General features: G+C 46.4%; 1 protein-coding gene across 2 annotated transcripts in view; it reads left to right on the top strand.

The window, feature by feature from the left end:
- The first annotated feature begins 17780 nt into the window (after positions 1-17780).
- Positions 17781-19411, top strand: part of TPP2 (tripeptidyl peptidase 2) — a 329315-nt gene continuing 327684 nt past the window's right edge. For both annotated transcript variants that reach the window (XM_063953225.1, XM_063953224.1), the window contains exon 1: positions 17781-18063. In XM_063953225.1, the coding sequence (XP_063809295.1) occupies positions 17896-18063 (168 nt within the window). In that variant the 5' untranslated portion in view covers positions 17781-17895. The remainder of the gene's footprint in view (positions 18064-19411) is intronic.

The raw sequence follows: 19411 nt of genomic DNA, 5'->3' as shown, positions 1-19411 counted from the left end.
TAACCTGGTATCCAGTGCATTACATATGGATGGTAAACGTTTTCTCCCTAGGAATAAGGGTTTTTATCGGTGTGGGGATTGCAAAATGTGCAAATCCTGTCCAAGTAGTGAATCTAAAGTGACCAATTTTTGCTGGGAAAAGAAAGTTATTAAAATAGACGAATTTATTACATGCCATACAGACTATGTCATATATGGTATTATATGTAAGTGCAACCTATTGTATATAGGAAAAACCACACGCCAAGTGAAAATTCGATGGTCTGAACACGTGAGAAATATCACCAATGGAAATATTAATCATCTTTTCTCGTTACACTTCAAAGAGAAACATGATAAGTCAGTGAAAGGAATCAAAAGTTTTTGTGCCATAAAATGGATAAAAAACAACTGGAGGACAAGAGATAGAGATAATAGGTTGGCAAAAGCAGAAATGAAAAACATCTATAAATTTAATAGCCTTAAGCCTCATGGTTTGAATCATGATTTTGAAATTAGATAGTTTTTGTGATATTTCAAATCTTTGTGGTGTGTTTTTTCATGAGTTTGTATATGTTGTCAATATCATATATGCCTATCTATATACAATATATGTTGCATTAAGCAGAGATGCATCTTTAGTCCCGGTTTACATTTCCCATTGGTATTTAATAAGGGTAATCCAAGATAATGGTGGCCATCTTTATTGTGGGCAATGATTATCCCATATATAAGATATACGTGTCCGCTTCCATCATTTATAATTAGAGGGTAGTGAGAACTTTGCCCGTGTTAAGTATATATGTGGTGGGGATTTGTATTATATGTCCAGCCGGACAGCGCTGGATCGTATATATTTGAAGGTCCACACAAGCCGTCAGCGGGTTGCTATGGCAACGTGACATGTCGTTGCCTGATAGGTGCAAGAGCCGTAACCATAGCGATGAGACGCAAGTTCGGCTATGACGGGGGCTGAACCTAAGGAAGTGACGGGTCAGAGGAGTTCTGGCGGGTTGCCATAGCAACCAGATATAATACCGCATTGTCAACCCGGATGCATAATTATAGGTGTCCGGTGGTGCAGTGCTGAGTTATTCGTATGTAGAATACTATGACAGTGTGAAACATCATTGCATGTTGTATGGGGGATATGTTTATTGTGAACTGCGGCCATGACGATGGAACGCATGTTCAGTTGTAATGGGCGCTGGATGGGAGGAGGTGACGTAGCTGTAGTACTTCCGGCGGGTTGTCTGGGCAACCAGACGCGGAGTTGTACTGTCAGCCTGGATGTGAAATCGTAGGAGGAAGATGTAGGGTAATATCTTGAAGGGGATTTAAGTTTGGCGCCCATTATGCAAATAAGTTTCATGTCTGATTGGTGCATTCAAATGTCCATCAAATTATATTACACCTCATTGGATAATTGGTTAATAATACACCAGGTTCTTGCTATTTAAGGGAGATCAGCTAGTGAATCACTTCATTCAGCTGACCAGACATGAGATGCTGCACACCAGTGGTATGTTCCATGTGTTATTTTGTGATGTTTTTATTTAAGGTGTTTTATCAATAACATGAAATATATTTTTTATTTATGTCTTTGTTATTTTAGTTAAATACACTGTTTTATCTTAAAAGACGCCGCAGAGCGTCGAAACGCGTCGATACAGTGTTACTTTGAAGTCCTTTACCAGTGTATTCATTGAGGGGAGCATATGACCTTGTTATATCCGGATGTAACTTTGTCAGCTGAAATCCATCTCTGTTTCCCACTCTGGGTACGATTGGTTGTTTGTATTCTTTTAAAAATAAAAAGGGTTTTCTTTGCCCTAATTTGGCTTCCCTTTTTTAATTCTATATAATATTTCCATGAGTGGTATTCATCCATACCATATGGTGTAAAGAGAAAGGAAGGAGTATCTTCTCTAAAGAAACCTTTATGGGTGTTCTATTACATTTTTACAAGTAAGCATACATGTAAGAACCCATTGTCAAGTTATCATCACATCATTTCGGGTGATCCCATAAGAAGGTGGACGTCTGATCTCTACTGGGACTGTTTTCCATCACTTATAGTCTCCGCTGCACAGGGGAAAAGAACTTTATTCACATACAGTATTACACTATATTGTGTTTTATTTTCTGTTTCATGTAAATTCTATCATCGATGTGAGGATTATCCAAGTGAAGGGACATTTGGAGCGCAAAAAGTGAGATTGTACCTTTTCTTTTTACGGACTGTTTGTATAGGTTGGTGATCTATCAGGTACCATCTATTCGCTGCTCTTTTGCTGCGCCTCAAAGAGGAATCTTTTCTTGTTTCTGATCCCAGAGAAAGCCCATGCTATGATGGCCCTTCCCAAACACACATCCAATCCCTTGCAGCCACACACTATATAGATCTGCCCAGCCGCAACACTGATCACCAGTTCACAAGGTACACTTCAAATTGTTAGAACTCTCCAGCTTGGAATTCTCTAGCTTTCTATGCAAGAGCAGATGGCTCCATGAATAGTGTCCGACTGCAATGTCATAGGCAACATGTTTGAATCCTAGGCACATCAGCATCCCGAAATGTAATAAAGGACAGTGCGACTGAACAACATTGAACTCTCAAGTCAAGTCCATGAATGCTGTATAGGTATTAGTGACAAAAAGGGGTGGGGGTAAGAGACAGGGTCAGTCAGGAGATGCTGGGCTTCAAAAAGGGGGGAAGTTGCAAATGAAAGTAATTTGATCATTTATAATTGACAAGTGCTGCCAACAGCGCCCCCTTACCCTGCAGCGCTATGTGTGGAGCACACTCCACACACACCTTGGGGGTAATTCAGATCTGATCGAAGCAGCAAATTTATTAGCTAATGGGCAAAACCATGTGCACTGCAAGGGGGGCAGATATAACATTTTCAGAGAGAGTTAGATTTGGGTGTGTTATATTGTTTCTGTGCAGGGTAAATACTGGCTGCTTTATTTTTACACTGCAATTTAGATTTCAGTTTAAACACACCCCACCCAAATCTAACTCTCTCTGCACATGTTACATCTGCCCCACCTGCAGTGCAACATGGTTTTGCCCAGTTGCTAACTTTTTTGGTTTGCTAACAACTCTGAATAACCTCCTTAGTCTTAGATATGTTGAGCTTAAGAAAGCGTCAAGTAGAAATAGGAGACAAATGGAGATAAGGAAGAGGTTGATTCTAACTCTTAAACAGTACTGGCTTTAAGCATCTGTGACCTTCACTGCTGAATCTGGTATTTGGATCCCTTGCTCATGGCCTCTGCATACAGGTGGCTTCTTCTTTTTCTGGCTCCACAACTGATGGCTTTTATCTGCCGGTGGCCTGGATCTGTCCAAGGACAGGCAGGTAGCCCTGCAATTTGTACTAAGGGGGTAATTCAGATCTGACATCTGGGCTGCGTTTTTTGCTGTCCTGCGTTCAGATAGTCGCCGCATACAGGCAGAGGCAGGAGGGGGCATGCCAGCAGTGTTTGAACGCCGTTGGTGGGGGCGCATTCTGGACAACGCAGGCATGTCTGGACCATTGCTGGTGCGGTCCGCGGCGGCTATGTGACGTGGCTGCGTGACCAAAACATGGCGGGTAGCCGCCTGCCTCCGTAGCTAGGCTTCGTAAGCAGGGAGCTACTCGCTAGGTGCTAAAGCATCGCCACCGTGCGATGCTTTCACACATGTGCAGGTGGGGGTAGGGCCTGGCATGTGGGGCAGACTAGCCCTGTGCTGGGCATGCCCCCGCATGTCAGAGGTTTTGATCGTAGATGTACGTTTTTAAGGATATACAGGGATATGGAGGATAGATCGTACTATAGTTATAATAAAATGAGGAAATACAACACAATGGCCGACTTTGTCAAACAGATAAAACTAGTCCTGAAAATAATACAGAGAACACAAATAGGTCTCAATTTAAACCTCGTTTTATGGACTTTCATGTGATATATAACACAGCAGTATATTTACATAAAAGTGAAACATTTTTCAAAAACAAAATTTAGATTTTCTCAAAAAGCCAATATTTCCTCTGCCCAGTCAAAAAGTTGTTGTGGTGTAAGAATCTGATAATCATATGGAGGCTTGCTCGGGATGCTAACCTCTTCACTCTGCCACCTACACTATCACAAAGTTTTTATTTTTCTTAAATTGTGCAGATAACCCATCAGAGAAGTAGAAAATCTTTTTTGGTGACTTTTCAAACTTATTCTACATGAAGTTTGAGTTTCCTCTGGAAGCAGTAGACTGCCACTGTGTTGTGTTCCAAACAGTCTGAAATAACAGCATAGCTAAGATGCTCAGTTTTTGTTTTTACATTGTAATACACCACAAATGTGAGAATTGAACACTAGCATGTGCATTGGTCCAATGATAGCCTGAGGCTTCTTTTTGTGAGTACAGTGTTGCTCCCAGTCTGCTGTGTCTCTCCTTCCCAGCAACCATTCTCCAAGTTGCTGTTCTTCCCTGTTCCCAGCATTCTTCCAGTTTGATACTCCATTGTAATCAAACACTCTTTCAAATGGGACACAAATGATCCAGGGACAAGTTAGGTTTGGGTGAGCTTAACTTAGAGACCAATGGGCTTTTCTTGACTATTTAAATACCACCCAAAACTATCCTGTCCCCGAACCACTTGTAGCGGTCCAGGAAAATGTAAAAGGCGTGCCCATTCAACACAACTGAAGTGTCTTTCCACATGGAGTATCTTTCCACTTAAGTTTGTGCGCCTGCACAGAAGTGGGAGCTGGTGCTGTCTGTAGAATCTCATCCCCAAACACACCTGAGGTGGAACTTGCATTCCTCTAATGTAGTGAACTGGAAAAAATATTGTTTGTTGAGTTTTAAATACAATTTTAATAAATCAGTCAAAAATGAAAGCTCTTATAGCAAGTGATCCCAAAATAAAACTGGGGATTTATTAATAACACTATGAACATACACCCTGATTGTTAGTGCACGGAAACTCAGAACAGATTTATACACAGGAGTTGTGGAGTTTAGTCGGGTTTCCTGGGAGGTAACATATGCGAACATGTCATTGTAAGCGTCTACATCCAAAGACACACAGCAGCTCACGCAGGAGTCTATACTTAGATGGAGAACATGCGCCTGCTACAGGGCTACTGCAAGGTCAGATGATGCGTTTACTGATGCACTGAGACGTAAATGCACCGTTGCAAGTCACAGTCATGCGTTCACCTGTATCACGCCCTGGGTGCTGTTATTTATCGTGAAGTAATGCATGCCTCTGATCATAGTATAACTGAAAATTGGGTGCTTGGTGCAGGATATTTGCATAGTTGTCAACGATTATCCTAGATAACTAGATAACACTAGATAACTCGCAAACGGTGCCGTCATCAGCGAAGGTGTGCTGTGCATACACACTGCCCGATCCGTCGGGGACTGACGTCATGAACTGGGCGGGCGTGTACACACACCCACCCAGTTCAGCTGTCAATCACCGTCGGCTGCTGCAACATGTGTACTGGCGGTCGGCTCGTCGCCCGCACACACACAGTGATGCGCCAATACATCGGTAGATATATTGGCTATCGGCTGTGCTGCAGGGCCGACACGTATGTCTGTGAATGATGGGAGTTCACAGACATATCGGCCGCCCATACACACTGCCCAACGGACCCGCGATATATCGTGCGTTCAATAGAACGGACGATATATCGGCCAGTGTGTACGGGCCTTTAGTTCAATAGTTACGTTCCTGTACACAAATATCTAAAGCATCTCAATACAAACCCTGGCAGCTGCCACATTTGCATACTCTCGCACAGCTGCTGCTTACTAAATCACATCAGCGACGGCATTTGCGTCCGTGTGAATCAGCGCTGCGCTGCCATAGGAATAGAAGGACTCAGTCCGACTCCAAGATGCAGCAACATGTTTGAATCCTAGGCACATCAGCATCCCGAAATGTAATAAAGGACAGTGCGACTGAACAACATTGAACTCTCAAGTCAAGTCCATGAATGCTGTATAGGTATTAGTGACAAAAAGGGGTGGGGGTAAGAGACAGGGTCAGTCAGGAGATGCTGGGCTTCAAAAAGGGGGGAAGTTGCAAATGAAAGTAATTTGATCATTTATAATTGACAAGTGCTGCCAACAGCGCCCCCTTACCCTGCAGCGCTATGTGTGGAGCACACTCCACACACACCTTGGGGGTAATTCAGATCTGATCGAAGCAGCAAATTTATTAGCTAATGGGCAAAACCATGTGCACTGCAAGGGGGGCAGATATAACATTTTCAGAGAGAGTTAGATTTGGGTGTGTTATATTGTTTCTGTGCAGGGTAAATACTGGCTGCTTTATTTTTACACTGCAATTTAGATTTCAGTTTAAACACACCCCACCCAAATCTAACTCTCTCTGCACATGTTACATCTGCCCCACCTGCAGTGCAACATGGTTTTGCCCAGTTGCTAACTTTTTTGGTTTGCTAACAACTCTGAATAACCTCCTTAGGCTTAGATATGTTGAGCTTAAGAAAGCGTCAAGTAGAAATAGGAGACAAATGGAGATAAGGAAGAGGTTGATTCTAACTCTTAAACAGTACTGGCTTTAAGCATCTGTGACCTTCACTGCTGAATCTGGTATTTGGATCCCTTGCTCATGGCCTCTGCATACAGGTGGCTTCTTCTTTTTCTGGCTCCACAACTGATGGCTTTTATCTGCCGGTGGCCTGGATCTGTCCAAGGACAGGCAGGTAGCCCTGCAGTTTGTACTAAGGGGGTAATTCAGATCTGACATCTGGGCTGCGTTTTTTGCTGCCCTGCGTTCAAATAGTCGCAGCATACAGGCAAAGGCAGGAGGGGGCATGCCAGCAGTGTTTGAACGCCGTTGGTGGGGGCGCATTCTGGACAACGCAGGCATGTCTGGACCATTGCTGGTGCGGTCCGCGGCGGCTATGTGACGTGGCTGCGTGACCAAAACATAGCGGGTAGCCGCCTGCCTCCGTAGCTAGGCTTCGTAAGCAGGGAGCTACTCGCTAGGTGCTAAAGCATCGCCACCTTGCGATGCTTTCACACATGTGCAGGTGGGGGTAGGGCCTGGCATGTGGGGCAGACTAGCCCTGTGCTGGGCATGCCCCCGCATGTCAGAGGTTTTGATCGTAGATGTGCGTTTTTAAGGATATACAGGGTTATGGAGGATAGATCGTACTATAGTTATAATAAAATGAGGAAATACAACACAATGGCCGACTTTGTCAAACAGATAAAACTAGTCCTGAAAATAATACAGAGGAAAATACAAATAGGTCTCAATTTAAACCTCGTTTTATGGACTTTCATGTGATATATAACACAGCAGTATATTTACATAAAAGTGAAACATTTTTCAAAAACAAAATTTAGATTTTCTCAAAAAGCCAATATTTCCTCTGCCCAGTCAAAAAGTTGTTGTGGTGTAAGAATCTGATAATCATATGGAGGCTTGCTCGGGATGCTAACCTCTTCACTCTGCCACCTACACTATCACAAAGTTTTTCTTTTTCTTAAATTGTGCAGATAACCCATCGGAGAAGTAGAAAATCTTTTTTGGTGACTTTTCAAACTTATTCTACATGAAGTTTGAGTTTCCTCTGGAAGCAGTAGACTGCCACTGTGTTGTGTTCCAAACAGTCTGAAATAACAGCATAGCTAAGATGCTCAGTTTTTGTTTTTACATTGTAATACACCACAAATGTGAGAATTGAACACTAGCATGTGCATTGGTCCAATGATAGCCTGAGGCTTCTTTTTGTGAGTACAGTGTTGCTCCCAGTCTGCGGTGTCTCTCCTTCCCAGCAACCATTCTCCAAGTTGCTGTTCTTCCCTGTTCCCAGCATTCTTCCAGTTTGATACTCCGTTGTAATCAAACACTCTTTCAAATGGGACACAAATGATCCAGGGACAAGTTAGGTTTGGGTGAGCTTAACTTAGAGACCAATGGGCTTTTCTTGACTATTTAAATCCCACCCAAAACTATCCTGTCCCCGAACCACTTGTAGTGGTCCAGGAAAATGTAAAAGGCGTGCCCATTCAACACAACTGAAGTGTCTTTCCACATGGAGTATCTTTCCACTTAAGTTTGTGCGCCTGCACAGAAGTGGGAGCTGGTGCTGTCTGTAGAATCTCATCCCCAAACACACCTGAGGTGGAACTTGCATTCCTCTAATGTAGTGAACTGGAAAAAATATTGTTTGTTGAGTTTTAAATACAATTTTAATGAATCAGTCAAAAATGAAAGCTCTTATAGCAAGTGATCCCATCATGATCCCAAAATAAAACTGGAGATTTATTAATAACACTATGAACAATTTTTTAGATTTCCCCCCAAAAATTCAAATACTGACTTTTTGGGAAAAATAGGATTTTAATACCTACCGGTAAATCCTTTTCTCCTAGTGCGTAGAGGATGCTGGGGACTCCAAAAGGACCATGGGGTATAGACGGGATCCGCAGGAGACATGGGCACACTATAAGACTTTTACTGGGTGTGAACTGGCTCCTCCCTCTATGCCCCTCCTCCAGACCTCAGTTATAGGAACTGTGCCCAGGGGAGACGGACATTTCGAGGAAAAGGATTTTTGTTAAACTAAGGGTGAGATACATACCAGCTCACACCACAAACACACCGTACAACTGGATTAGCAGGAATACCAGATAACAGTATGAACGAAACAGCAACAAGCTGAACATAACCGATACACAACCTTCGTGTAACCGAAAACAACAACTAACAATACAACTGCAAGTAACGGTCCGCACTGGGATGGGCGCCCAGCATCCTCTACGGACTAGGAGAAAAGGATTTACCGGTAGGTATTAAAATCCTATTTTCTCTTACATCCTAGAGGATGTTGGGGACTCCAAAAGGACCATGGGGTCTATACCAAAGCTCCAGACCGGGCGGGAGAGTGCGGACGACTCTGCAGCACTGATTGAGCAAACATGAGGTCCTCATCAGCCAGGGTATCAAACTTGTAGAACTTAGCAAAAGTGTTTGAACCCGACCACATAGCTGCTCGGCACAGCTGAAGTGCCGAGACCCCTCGGGCAGCCGCCCAAGATGAGCCCACCTTCCTGGTAGAATGGGCCTTTACTGACTTCGGCAACGGCAACCCAGCCGTAGAATGAGCGTGCTGAATCGTATTACAAATCCAGCGTGCAATAGTCTGCTTGGAAGCAGGATTTCCAATCTTGTTGGAAGCATACAGGACAAACAGAGCCTCCATTTTCCTAACAAGAGCCGTTCTGGCGACATAAATTTTCAAAGCTCTCACGACATCAAGAGATTTTGGCACTGCCACAGCATCCGTAGCCACAGGCACCACAATAGGTTGATTTATGTGAAACGAAGAAACCACCTTCGGCAGAAATTGTAGACGAGTCCTCAATTCCGCTCTATCCACATGGAAAATCAAATACGGGCTCTTGTGAGACAAAGCCGACAATTCTGACACCCGTCTTGCGGACGCTAAGGCCAAAAGCATGACCACTTTCCAAGTGAGAAATTTTAGCTCAACCTTTCGCAAAGGTTCAAACCAGTGAGACATAAGAAATTGTAATACCACTTCAAGATCCCACGGTGCCACAAACGGAGGATGGATATGCAGCACTTCCTTCACGAAAGTCTGAACTTCAGGAAGGGCGGCCAATTCTATTTGAAAGAAAATAGATAAAGCCGAAATCTGCACTTTGATGGAACCCAATTTCAGGCCTGCATCCACGCCTACCTGTAAAAAATGGAGGAAACGACCCAGCTGAAACTCCTCCGTAGGTGCCTTCTTGGTTTCACACCACGACACATATTTTCTCCAAATACGGTGATAATGCTTCGCCGTGACCTCCTTTCTAGCCTTAAGGATAGTGGGGATGACTTCCCCGGGAATACCTTTCCGAGCTAGGATTTGGCGTTCAACCTCCACGCCGTCAAAAGCAGCCGCGGTAAGTCCTGAAATACGCATGGCCCCTGCAGTAACAGGTCCTCTCTGAGAGGAAGCGCCAAGGATCTTCTATGAGCAATCCCTGAAGATCCGGATACCAGGCCCTTCGTGGCCAATCTGGAACGACGAGTACTGCCGGAACCCTTGTTTGTCTTATGATCCTCAACACTTTTGGAATGAGAGGAAGTGGAGGGAACACATACACAGACTGACACACCCACGGAGTTACCAGGGCGTCCACTGCACTGGCTTGGGATTTCCTTGATCTGGAACAATACCTTGGAAGCTTCTTGTTGAGGCGAGACGCCATCATGTCTATATGAGGAATTCCCCAACGCCTTTGTCACTTCTGCAAATACCTCTTGATGAAGGGCCCACTCTCCTGGATGGAGATCGTGTCTGCTGAGGAAGTCTGCTTCCCAGCTGTCCACGCCCGGAAGGAAGACTGCTGACAGAGTGCTCACGTGCTTTTCCGCCCAGCGGAGAACTCTTGTGGCCTCCGCCATTGCCGCTCTGCTCTTTGTTCCGGCCTGGCGGTTTACGTACACCACCGCTGTTATGTTGTCCGACTGAATCAGGACAGGTAGACCTTGAAGAAGGTTTTTTGCTGGCAGAAGGCCGTTGTAAATGGCTCTTAACTCCAGAACATTTATGTGGAGACAAGATTCCTGGCTTGACCATTTTCCCTGGAAACTTCTTCCTTGTGTGACTGCACCCCAGCCTCGGAGACTTGCATCCGTGGTCAGCAGGAACCAGTCCTGGATTCCGAACCTGCGTCCCTCTAGAAGGTGAGAACTTTGCAACCACCACAGGAGAGAAATTCTGGTCCTGGAAGATAGACTTATTTTCCGGTGCATGTGCAGGTGAGACCCGGACCATTTGTTCAGCAGGTCCCACTGAAACACCCGGCATGAAACCTGCCAAACGGAATGGCTTTGTAAGCCGCAACCATCTTCCCTAGCACTCGAGTGCATTGATGAATCGACACTCTTGCCGGTTTCAGAAACTCCTTGACCAGGCAATGGATTTCCAGAGCTTTTTCCTCCGGAAGAAACACTCTCTGTAGTTCCGTGTCTAGGATCATGCCCAAGAAGGGCAGCCAAGTTGTTGGGATCAACTGAGACTTTGGCAAATTTAGAATCCAACCATGATGTCGCAGAACCGTCAGGGAGAGTTCCACATTCCTTAGCAACTGCTCTTTTGATCTCGCCTTTATCAGGAGATCGTCCAAGTACGGGATAATTGTGACACCCTGCTTGTGTAGGAGTACCATAATTTCCGCCATCACTTTGGTGAAGACACTCGGGGCCGTGGAAAGCCCAAACGGCAACGTCTGAAATTGGTAATGACAATCCTGGACCGCAAATCTCAGGAAGGCCTGATGAGGAGGATATATCGGGACATGTAAGTAGGCATCTTTTATGTCGACCGACGCCATAAAATCCCCCCCTTCTAGGCTGGAGATCACAGCTCGAAGAGACTCCATCTTGAACTTGAAAGTTTTCAAGTACAGATTGAGGGATTTTAGGTTTAGGATCAGTCTGACCGAGCCGTCCGGCTTTGGCACGACAAAGAGGCTCGAATAGAACCCTTCCCCCCATTGGGACGGGGGAACCGGGACAATGACCCTCTGTTGATATAGCTTTTGTATCGCAGCATTTACTACTTCCCTTTCTGGAATAGAAACTGGCAAGGCTGATTTTAAAAATCGTCGGGGGGGGGGGGGGGGGGGGGCGGGCATCTCCTGAAACTCCAGTTTGTACCCTTGGGACACTATTTCTAAGACTCAAGGATCTAGGCCCAATTGAAACCAGACCTGACTGAAGACTCGGAGACGGGCCCCCACCGGCCCGGACTACCGTAAGGGAGCCCCAGCGTCATGCGGTGGACTTGGCAGAGGCGGGGGAGGACTTTTGGTCCTGGGCGCCCGACACAGCAGGCGACCTTTTTCCCCTTCCTCTACCTTTTGAAGCGAGGAAGGATGAGCCCCTTCCTTTTTTGTATTTATTAGGCCGAAAGGACTGCATCTGATAATGGGGCGCCTTTTTCTGTTGTGCGGGAACATAAGGAAGAAAAGATGACTTACCCGCAGTAGCGGTAGACACCAGGTCAGCGAGGCCGTCACCAAACAAGACACTACCTTTAAAAGGGAGAGCTTCCATAGCTTTCTTGGAGTCGGCATCAGCATTCCATTGATGAATCCACAGCGCTCTCCTGGCCGAGACTGCATTGGCATTGGCCCTTGATCCCAAGAGGCAAATATCCCTCGCCGCATCCTTTAGGTAAGCTGCAGCGTCCCTGATATAACCAAGAGTCAAAAGAATGTTATCCTTATCAAGGGTATCCATGTCAGACGCCAAATTATCAGCCCACTTAGCAATAGCACTACTCACCCATGCCAACGCCACGGCAGGCCTGAGGAGTGCACCCGTAGTGACATAAATGGCCTTTATTGTCGTTTCCTGCTTGCGATCCGCAGGATCCTTGAGGGCAGCCGTGTCAGGAGACGGAAGCGCCACTTTCTTGGACAGACGTGACAGAGCCTTGTCCACATTGGGAGTCGACTCCCACTTCTCCCTGTCGTCAGAGGGGAAAGGATATGCCATAAAAATTCTCTTGGGAATCTGCCACCTTTTGTCAGGCGACTCCCAAGCCTTTTCACAAAGAGCGTTCAGTTCATGAGAGGGGGGAAACTTCACCTCAGGCTTTTTCCCCTTTAAATAAACAAACCCTTGTATCTGGAACAGCAGGTTCCTCAGAAATATGTAAAACATCTTTAATAGCCACAATCATGTACTGAATACTCTTTACCAATTTTGGATGTAAAGTGGCTTCACTAAAGTCGACACTGGAATCAGAGTCCGTGTCGGTATCTGTATCTGCCATCTGGGTAAAGGAACGTTTCTGTGACCCTGAGGGGGCCTGTACCTGAGACAAGGCGTCCTCCATGGATTTTCTCCACGTTTGTGTCTGAGAATCAGATTTATCTAGCCTCTTAGACAATAACGCCACATTTGCATTCAATGTACTCAACATATTCACCTAATCAGCAGTCGGCTGTGCCGACCGAGTCACTCCCAAATCCTTTTCTGCACCCCCAGTAACTTCCTCCGGGGAGGAGCACTCAGCCTCAGACATGTCGACACACGGTACCGACACACACACACACACACACTCACACTGGCCAAAGGGGACAGACCCACAGGGAAGCCTTTAGAGAGAACACAGAGGGAGTATGCCAGCTCACACCCCAGCGCCCATATACTACTAAAAAAATAATATATGATATCTGCGCTGTTTTATATAGCACCAATTGACTGTGCCCCCCCCCACCCCCACCCGTTTTGCTCCCTGTACTTGTAAGCGTCTCTGCATGCACTGTGAAGAGAGAAAATGGCGCTGGTAAACTGTGCGGCTAAGCCACGCCCCCTCCCGGCGCATTGTAGTCCCGCTCAAATTTAAATTATTATACTGGCGGGGGTCTCGTATATAGTGCCCAGGCACCTCTAATATGCGGTTTTGCCAGTGAAAAAACTTCAGTAACTTGCTGCCCAGGGCGCTCCCCCCAGCGCCCTGCACCCTGTGAGTGCCGTTGGTGTGTGTGTGGGAGCATGGAGCGCAGCGCGACCGCTGCGCTGTATCTCGTTACTGAAGTCTTCTGCCGTCACGGAAGTCTTCTGCCTTCTGCATACTCACCCAGCTTCTCTCTTCTGGCTTCTGTGAGGGGGTTGACGGCGCTGCTCCGGGAACAAGCAGCTAGGCGCACCAAGTGATCGAACCCTCTGGAGCTAATGGTGTACAGTAGCCTAAGAAGCAGAGCCCTTAACTCAGCAGAAGTAGGTCTGACTTCTCTCCCCTCAGTCCCACGAAGCAGAGAGCCTGTAGCCAGCAGGTCTCTCTGAAAATAAAAAAGCGTAACATAAAGTCTTTCCAGAGAAACTCAGTAGAGCTCCCCTAGTGTGTGTCCAGTCTCTCCTGGGCACAGAATCTAACTGAGGTCTGGAGGAGGGGCATAGAGGGAGGAGCCAGTTCACACCCAGTAAAAGTCTTATAGTGTGCCCATGTCTCCTGCGGATCCCGTCTATACCCCATGGTCCTTTTGGAGTCCCCAGCATCCTCTAGGACATAAGAGAAATCAAAATTTTGGTTTTGAAATTTTTGTCATTTTTATGGAAACGGGTAAATTTACTAAGATGGGAGTTCTATTCAAGATGGGATGTTGCCCATAGCAAGCAATCAGATTCTATTTCTTATTTATCTAGCACCTTCTTGAAGATAATACCTGGAATCTGATTGGTTGCTATGGGCAACATCCCATCTTAAATAGAACGCCCATCTTAGTAAATCTACCCCACACTGCTGTGTTAAATATCATATGAAAGACTATAAAAAGGTTTAAAATGAGACATTGTCCAACTTTATAGCTCAATTAGGGGAATAGCAAGTACAAGTTAAAAAAAACATTAATAGCACATTTTTCATGAAAAACTTGCAGCTTTAAAAGCATACAGTATAACTTCAAAACCGTTGAACAGATCAGCCTAATATTTCTGAGTTTTCTTTACATCCATGGCAGCATTTATTATACCAAATTTCATCATAATTTGAAACAGTGAGTCTGAAACCTGTGATTTGGTGTGGAATAACCTGTGAAGACTGTAGCAGAACTAGGCTGGTATCGGTGAATTCTGTAGCAGAACCAGGCTGGTACTGGTGAAGTCTGTAATTGAACCGGGCTGGGACTGGTGGGAGCCTGAGACAAATGGCGGCAATCGCTCAAAGAAGGAAGCAGAATCCCTGTAGTCACAGTATGGGTGCAACGGAATTGTTCAGGCATCTGAGCGGGTGTGGTTCGTTTTATCGACAGTGTCTAGGTCGACAATGTTTAGGTCAATCACTATAGGTCGACAGTAACTAGGTCGACATGGATGGAAGGTCGACAGGGTTTCTAGGTCGACATGTGCTAGGTCGACAGGTCTAAAGGTCGACATGAGGATTTATTTATTTTTTTGTGTCGTTTTCTTCGTAGAGTGACCGGGATCCCAAATTAGTGCACCGCGTCCCCTCGCCATGCTTCGGGCATGGTGCCTTCGCTCCGCTACCGCTTCGCTCGGCACACTTTACCGTTCCAATCGTAGTCCACGTGGATCGTTAAGTATGAAAAAAAAAAAAAAAATTTGAAAAACTCATGTCGACCTTTAGACCTGTCGACCTAGCACATGTCGACCTAGAAACCCTGTCGACCTTCCATCCATGTCGACCTAGTGACTGTCGACCTATAGTGGTCGACCTAAACATTGTCGACCTAGACACTGTCGATCTTCAGACCGGATCCCATCTGAGCGCTGCAGCAGGACTTCCTTTATACCCCCTGGTGGTCTAGGAGTCGCTGGGCGGTAGCTTACTGGCCGGAGCTCCTTGATCAGCTGACCTCACGGAAGTTTGGGGCACCCAGGGACTGAGCAGCGGTAGCTAATCACGCAGCGGGCGGCGATTAGACAGGAGAGAACCCCCACATAGAGATTCCTGCTGCATGGCAGCCCCCTTGGGCTGGTAAGTAAACAGAATGTAGACGCTGCGCTCTGACACAAGGATAGTATACCATACCTCCCGACTGTCCTAATTCCAGTGGGGAGTTGTTTTTCTGGGACTGTCCCACCCAGTGTCCCCCGCGGGCAGGGTGGAAGTTGGGGGTGACACTTGGACACACGCCTGTGATCCAAACACACTGTGCCAGCTCTGGGAGATGCTGGGGGCTGTCCAGCAGCTCCTGGAGTGCTGGGCAAACCCCCAGTATGACGAAAGCAGGGAGCATGGATCTCCGGCGCAGCATTCCAGTCAAGGCCACGCCACTTGTCACTAAGCCACACACCCTAATTTCAGGCACATGCCTTTATCCCGACCAGCGCAAATCAAATGTTGGAAGGTATGGTACACATGTATTTGTTTTCTAAGTATTAGCATTAGAAGATGATCCCCCCCTCAAAAAAAAATCATAACAGTATGAACTAACTGAACAGTAAATAGGATAATTATGCAGCACAGTAACAGGAAAGCATATACAGGTTGAGTATCCAATATCCAAATTCCGAAATACGGAATATTCCGAAATATGGAATTTTTTGAGTGAGAGTGAGATAGTGAAACCTTTGTTTTCTGATGGCTCAATGTACACAAACTTTGTTTAATACACAAAGTTATTAAAAGTATTGTATTAAATGACCTTCAGGCTGTGTGTATAAGGTGTATATGAAACATAAATGAATTGTGTGAATGTACACACAGTTTAATGCACAAAGTTATTAAAAATATTGGCTAAAATGACCTTCAGGCTGTGTGTATAAGGTGCATATGAAACATAAATGCATTCTGTGCTTAGACCTGGGTCCCATCGCCATGATATCTCATTATGGTATGCAATTATTCCAAAATACGGAAAAATCCGATATCCAAAATACTTCTGGTCCCAAGCATTTTGGATATGGGATACTCAACCTGTATATGTTTATTTCATAACAGTAATATGGCAACATTCCTACAAACAGCTGTTTTTTCGTCTATGCGTGTATCAGAGTCGCACAGCGCATACACCCTGATTGTTAGTGCACCGAAACTCAGAACAGATTTATACACAGGAGTTGTGGAGTTTAGTCGGGTTTCCTGGGAGGTAACATATGCGAACATGTCATTGTAAGCGTCTACATCCAAAGACACACAGCAGCTCACGCAGGAGTCTATACTTAGATGGAGAACATGCGCCTACTACAGGGCTACTGCAAGGTCAGATGATGCGTTTACTGATGCACTGAGACGTAAATGCACCGTTGCAAGTCACAGTCATGCGTTCACCTGTATCACGCCCTGGGTGCTGTTATTTATCGTGAAGTAATGCATGCCTCTGATCATAGTATAACTGAAAATTGGGTGCTTGGTGCAGGATATTTGCATAGTTGTCAACGATTATCCTATGTACACACTAGATAACTCGCAAACGGTGCCGTCATCAGCAAAGGTGTGCTGTGCATACACACTGCCCGATCCGTCGGGGACTGACGTCATGAACTGGGCGGGCGTGTACACACACCCACCCAGTTCAGCTGTCAATCACCGTCGGCTGCTGCAACATGTGTACTGGCGGTCGGCTCGTCGCCCGCACACACACACACAGCGATGCGCCAATACATCGGTAGATATATTGGCTGTCGGCTGTGCTGCAGGGCCGACACGTATGTCTGTGAATGATGGGAGTTCACAGACATATCGGCCGCCCATACACACTGCCCAACGGACCCGCGATATATCGTGGGTTCAATAGAACGGACGATATATCGGCCAGTGTGTACGGGCCTTTAGTTCAATAGTTACGTTCCTGTACACAAATATCTAAAGCATCTCAATACAAACCCTGGCAGCTGCCACATTTGCATACTCTCGCACAGCTGCTGCTTACTAAATCACATCAGCGACGGCATACCCTCCAACATGACCCGCCCCACTAGGTACAGAATGCTCTGTTCCTGGACTTCCCTCTTAATTTATTATTGCCATCACCTGTGAAGAAACACCTTTCTTATAATTTAACTTGTTCAGCACAGGTGATGGAAATCATAAATTAAGAGGGAAGTCCAGACACAGAGCATTTTGTACCTAGTGGGGCGGGTCATGTTGGAGGGTCTGCGACGGCATTTGCGTCCGTGTGAATCAGCGCTGCGCTGCCATAGGAATAGAAGGACTCAGTCCGACTCCAAGATGCAGCAGCGGAAACAGCGCCCGGGCTACGTCCAGCCAGCGATTGCCAAATTCCTGGCATAAAGAGCAACGGCCAATCAGCGCCAGGGGTGTGGTTTAGTGGTTTCGGTTTCCGTCTGCTTGCAGGCTGAGAGGCGGCGCTGATGCCGGAAGGTGTCGCTGTTTGTGTATTTGGTTCATCTGCTATCCGGCGAAACCCTCTTCCTCCTTGTCATGATCATGGCTGCCGGTATAGAAGAACCCTTTCCCTTCCATGGGCTGCTCCCCAAGAAAGAGACCGGAGCCGCGGCTTTCCTGTCTCGGTACCCGCACTATGATGGACGCGGCGTGCTGATTGCTGTGCTGGATACCGGGGTAGACCCGGGGGCACCGGGGATGCAGGTACCTGATCTGATACCAGACCCTCTGCCTCTCCGTCCTTGCAGGGGTTGCTATAATAGATGTGTGCGGCTCCTATCCACCTGTGTTACATACAGCTGTACTGCACCTGCTTGATGGTGTGAGCAGTGTATAGATCCAGGCAGTGTGTGAGCTGTGATCCGTGTATGGGGGACTATTACCCCTTTCACATCTCCAATGCCGACTCCAACACGGGAATTGGAAACGGGTTCTTCCCGAGTGGGATTCGGCATTGGAGACTCTCCTACCCCTTTCGCTGGCTTCCAGACCCGGCAATATGCCGGGTTGGTTGCCATAGCGGTGGTGAGCGGAGCTGGTGACGGCGCTGGGAGATGAGCTCATCTGACCCGTGTCGACCCGGCAATATGCCGGGTCAATACCGGGTAATTTGCACGGTGTGAAAGGGGTATATGTGTGAGATGTGTGCAGGTGATACAGGCATTAGGTGGCTAGTCATTAATTAAACCACTATTGGTCGACATGGTCACTAGGTTGACATGCATTTTTCATATTTTTTTTCCTTTCAATTTTGGAACTTTTTTTTATACCTTACGATCCACGTGGACTACGATTTGGAATAGTAACCTGTGCCGAGCGCAGCAAGGCACCTTGCCCGAAGCATGGCGAGCGGACACGGTGCACTAATTGGGGTTCCCCGTTCCTTTATGATGAAAACAAAAAAAGTTAAAAATCTCATGTTGACCTTTTCCCATGTTGACCTTGTTCATGTCGACCTAATGACTGTTGACATATTGCAGGTGTCGACCAACAGTGGTCGCCCTAATGATTGTCAACCCAGTGACCCATACGTGCAGTGTATGGGGAGCTATGTGCAATGTATGGGGGACTGTGTGTAAAATGTGTGCAGCGTATGGGGATTATGTGTGTGAGCTGTGTGCAGCGTATGGGGATTATGTGTGTGAGCTGTGTGCAGCGTATGGGGATTATGTGTGTGAGCTGTGTGCAGCGTATGGGGATTATGTGTGTGAGCTGTGTGCAGCGTATGGGGATTATGTGTGTGAGCTGTGTGCAGCGTATGGGGATTATGTGTGTGAGCTGTGTGCAGCGTATGGGGATTATGTGTGTGAGCTGTGTGCAGCGTATGGGGATTATGTGTGTGAGCTGTGTGTGAGCTGCGTGCAGCGTATTGGGTGGCTGCGTGCAGCGTATGGGGGGCTGCATGTGTGAGCTGCGTGCAGCGTATGGGGTGCTGCGTGTGTGAGCTGCGTGCAGCGTATGGGGGGCTGCGTGTGGGAGCTGTGTGCAGCAGTGACGTGGGGTGAGGCCTTTCCTGTCATACTAATGTATGTGCCAGAGTTCTGACTATATA

Source organism: Pseudophryne corroboree, chromosome 2 (genome assembly GCF_028390025.1).
Source record: "Pseudophryne corroboree isolate aPseCor3 chromosome 2, aPseCor3.hap2, whole genome shotgun sequence".
NCBI classification, from domain to species: Eukaryota; Metazoa; Chordata; class Amphibia; order Anura; family Myobatrachidae; genus Pseudophryne; species Pseudophryne corroboree.
This window is presented reverse-complemented; position numbering and strand designations above follow the sequence as displayed.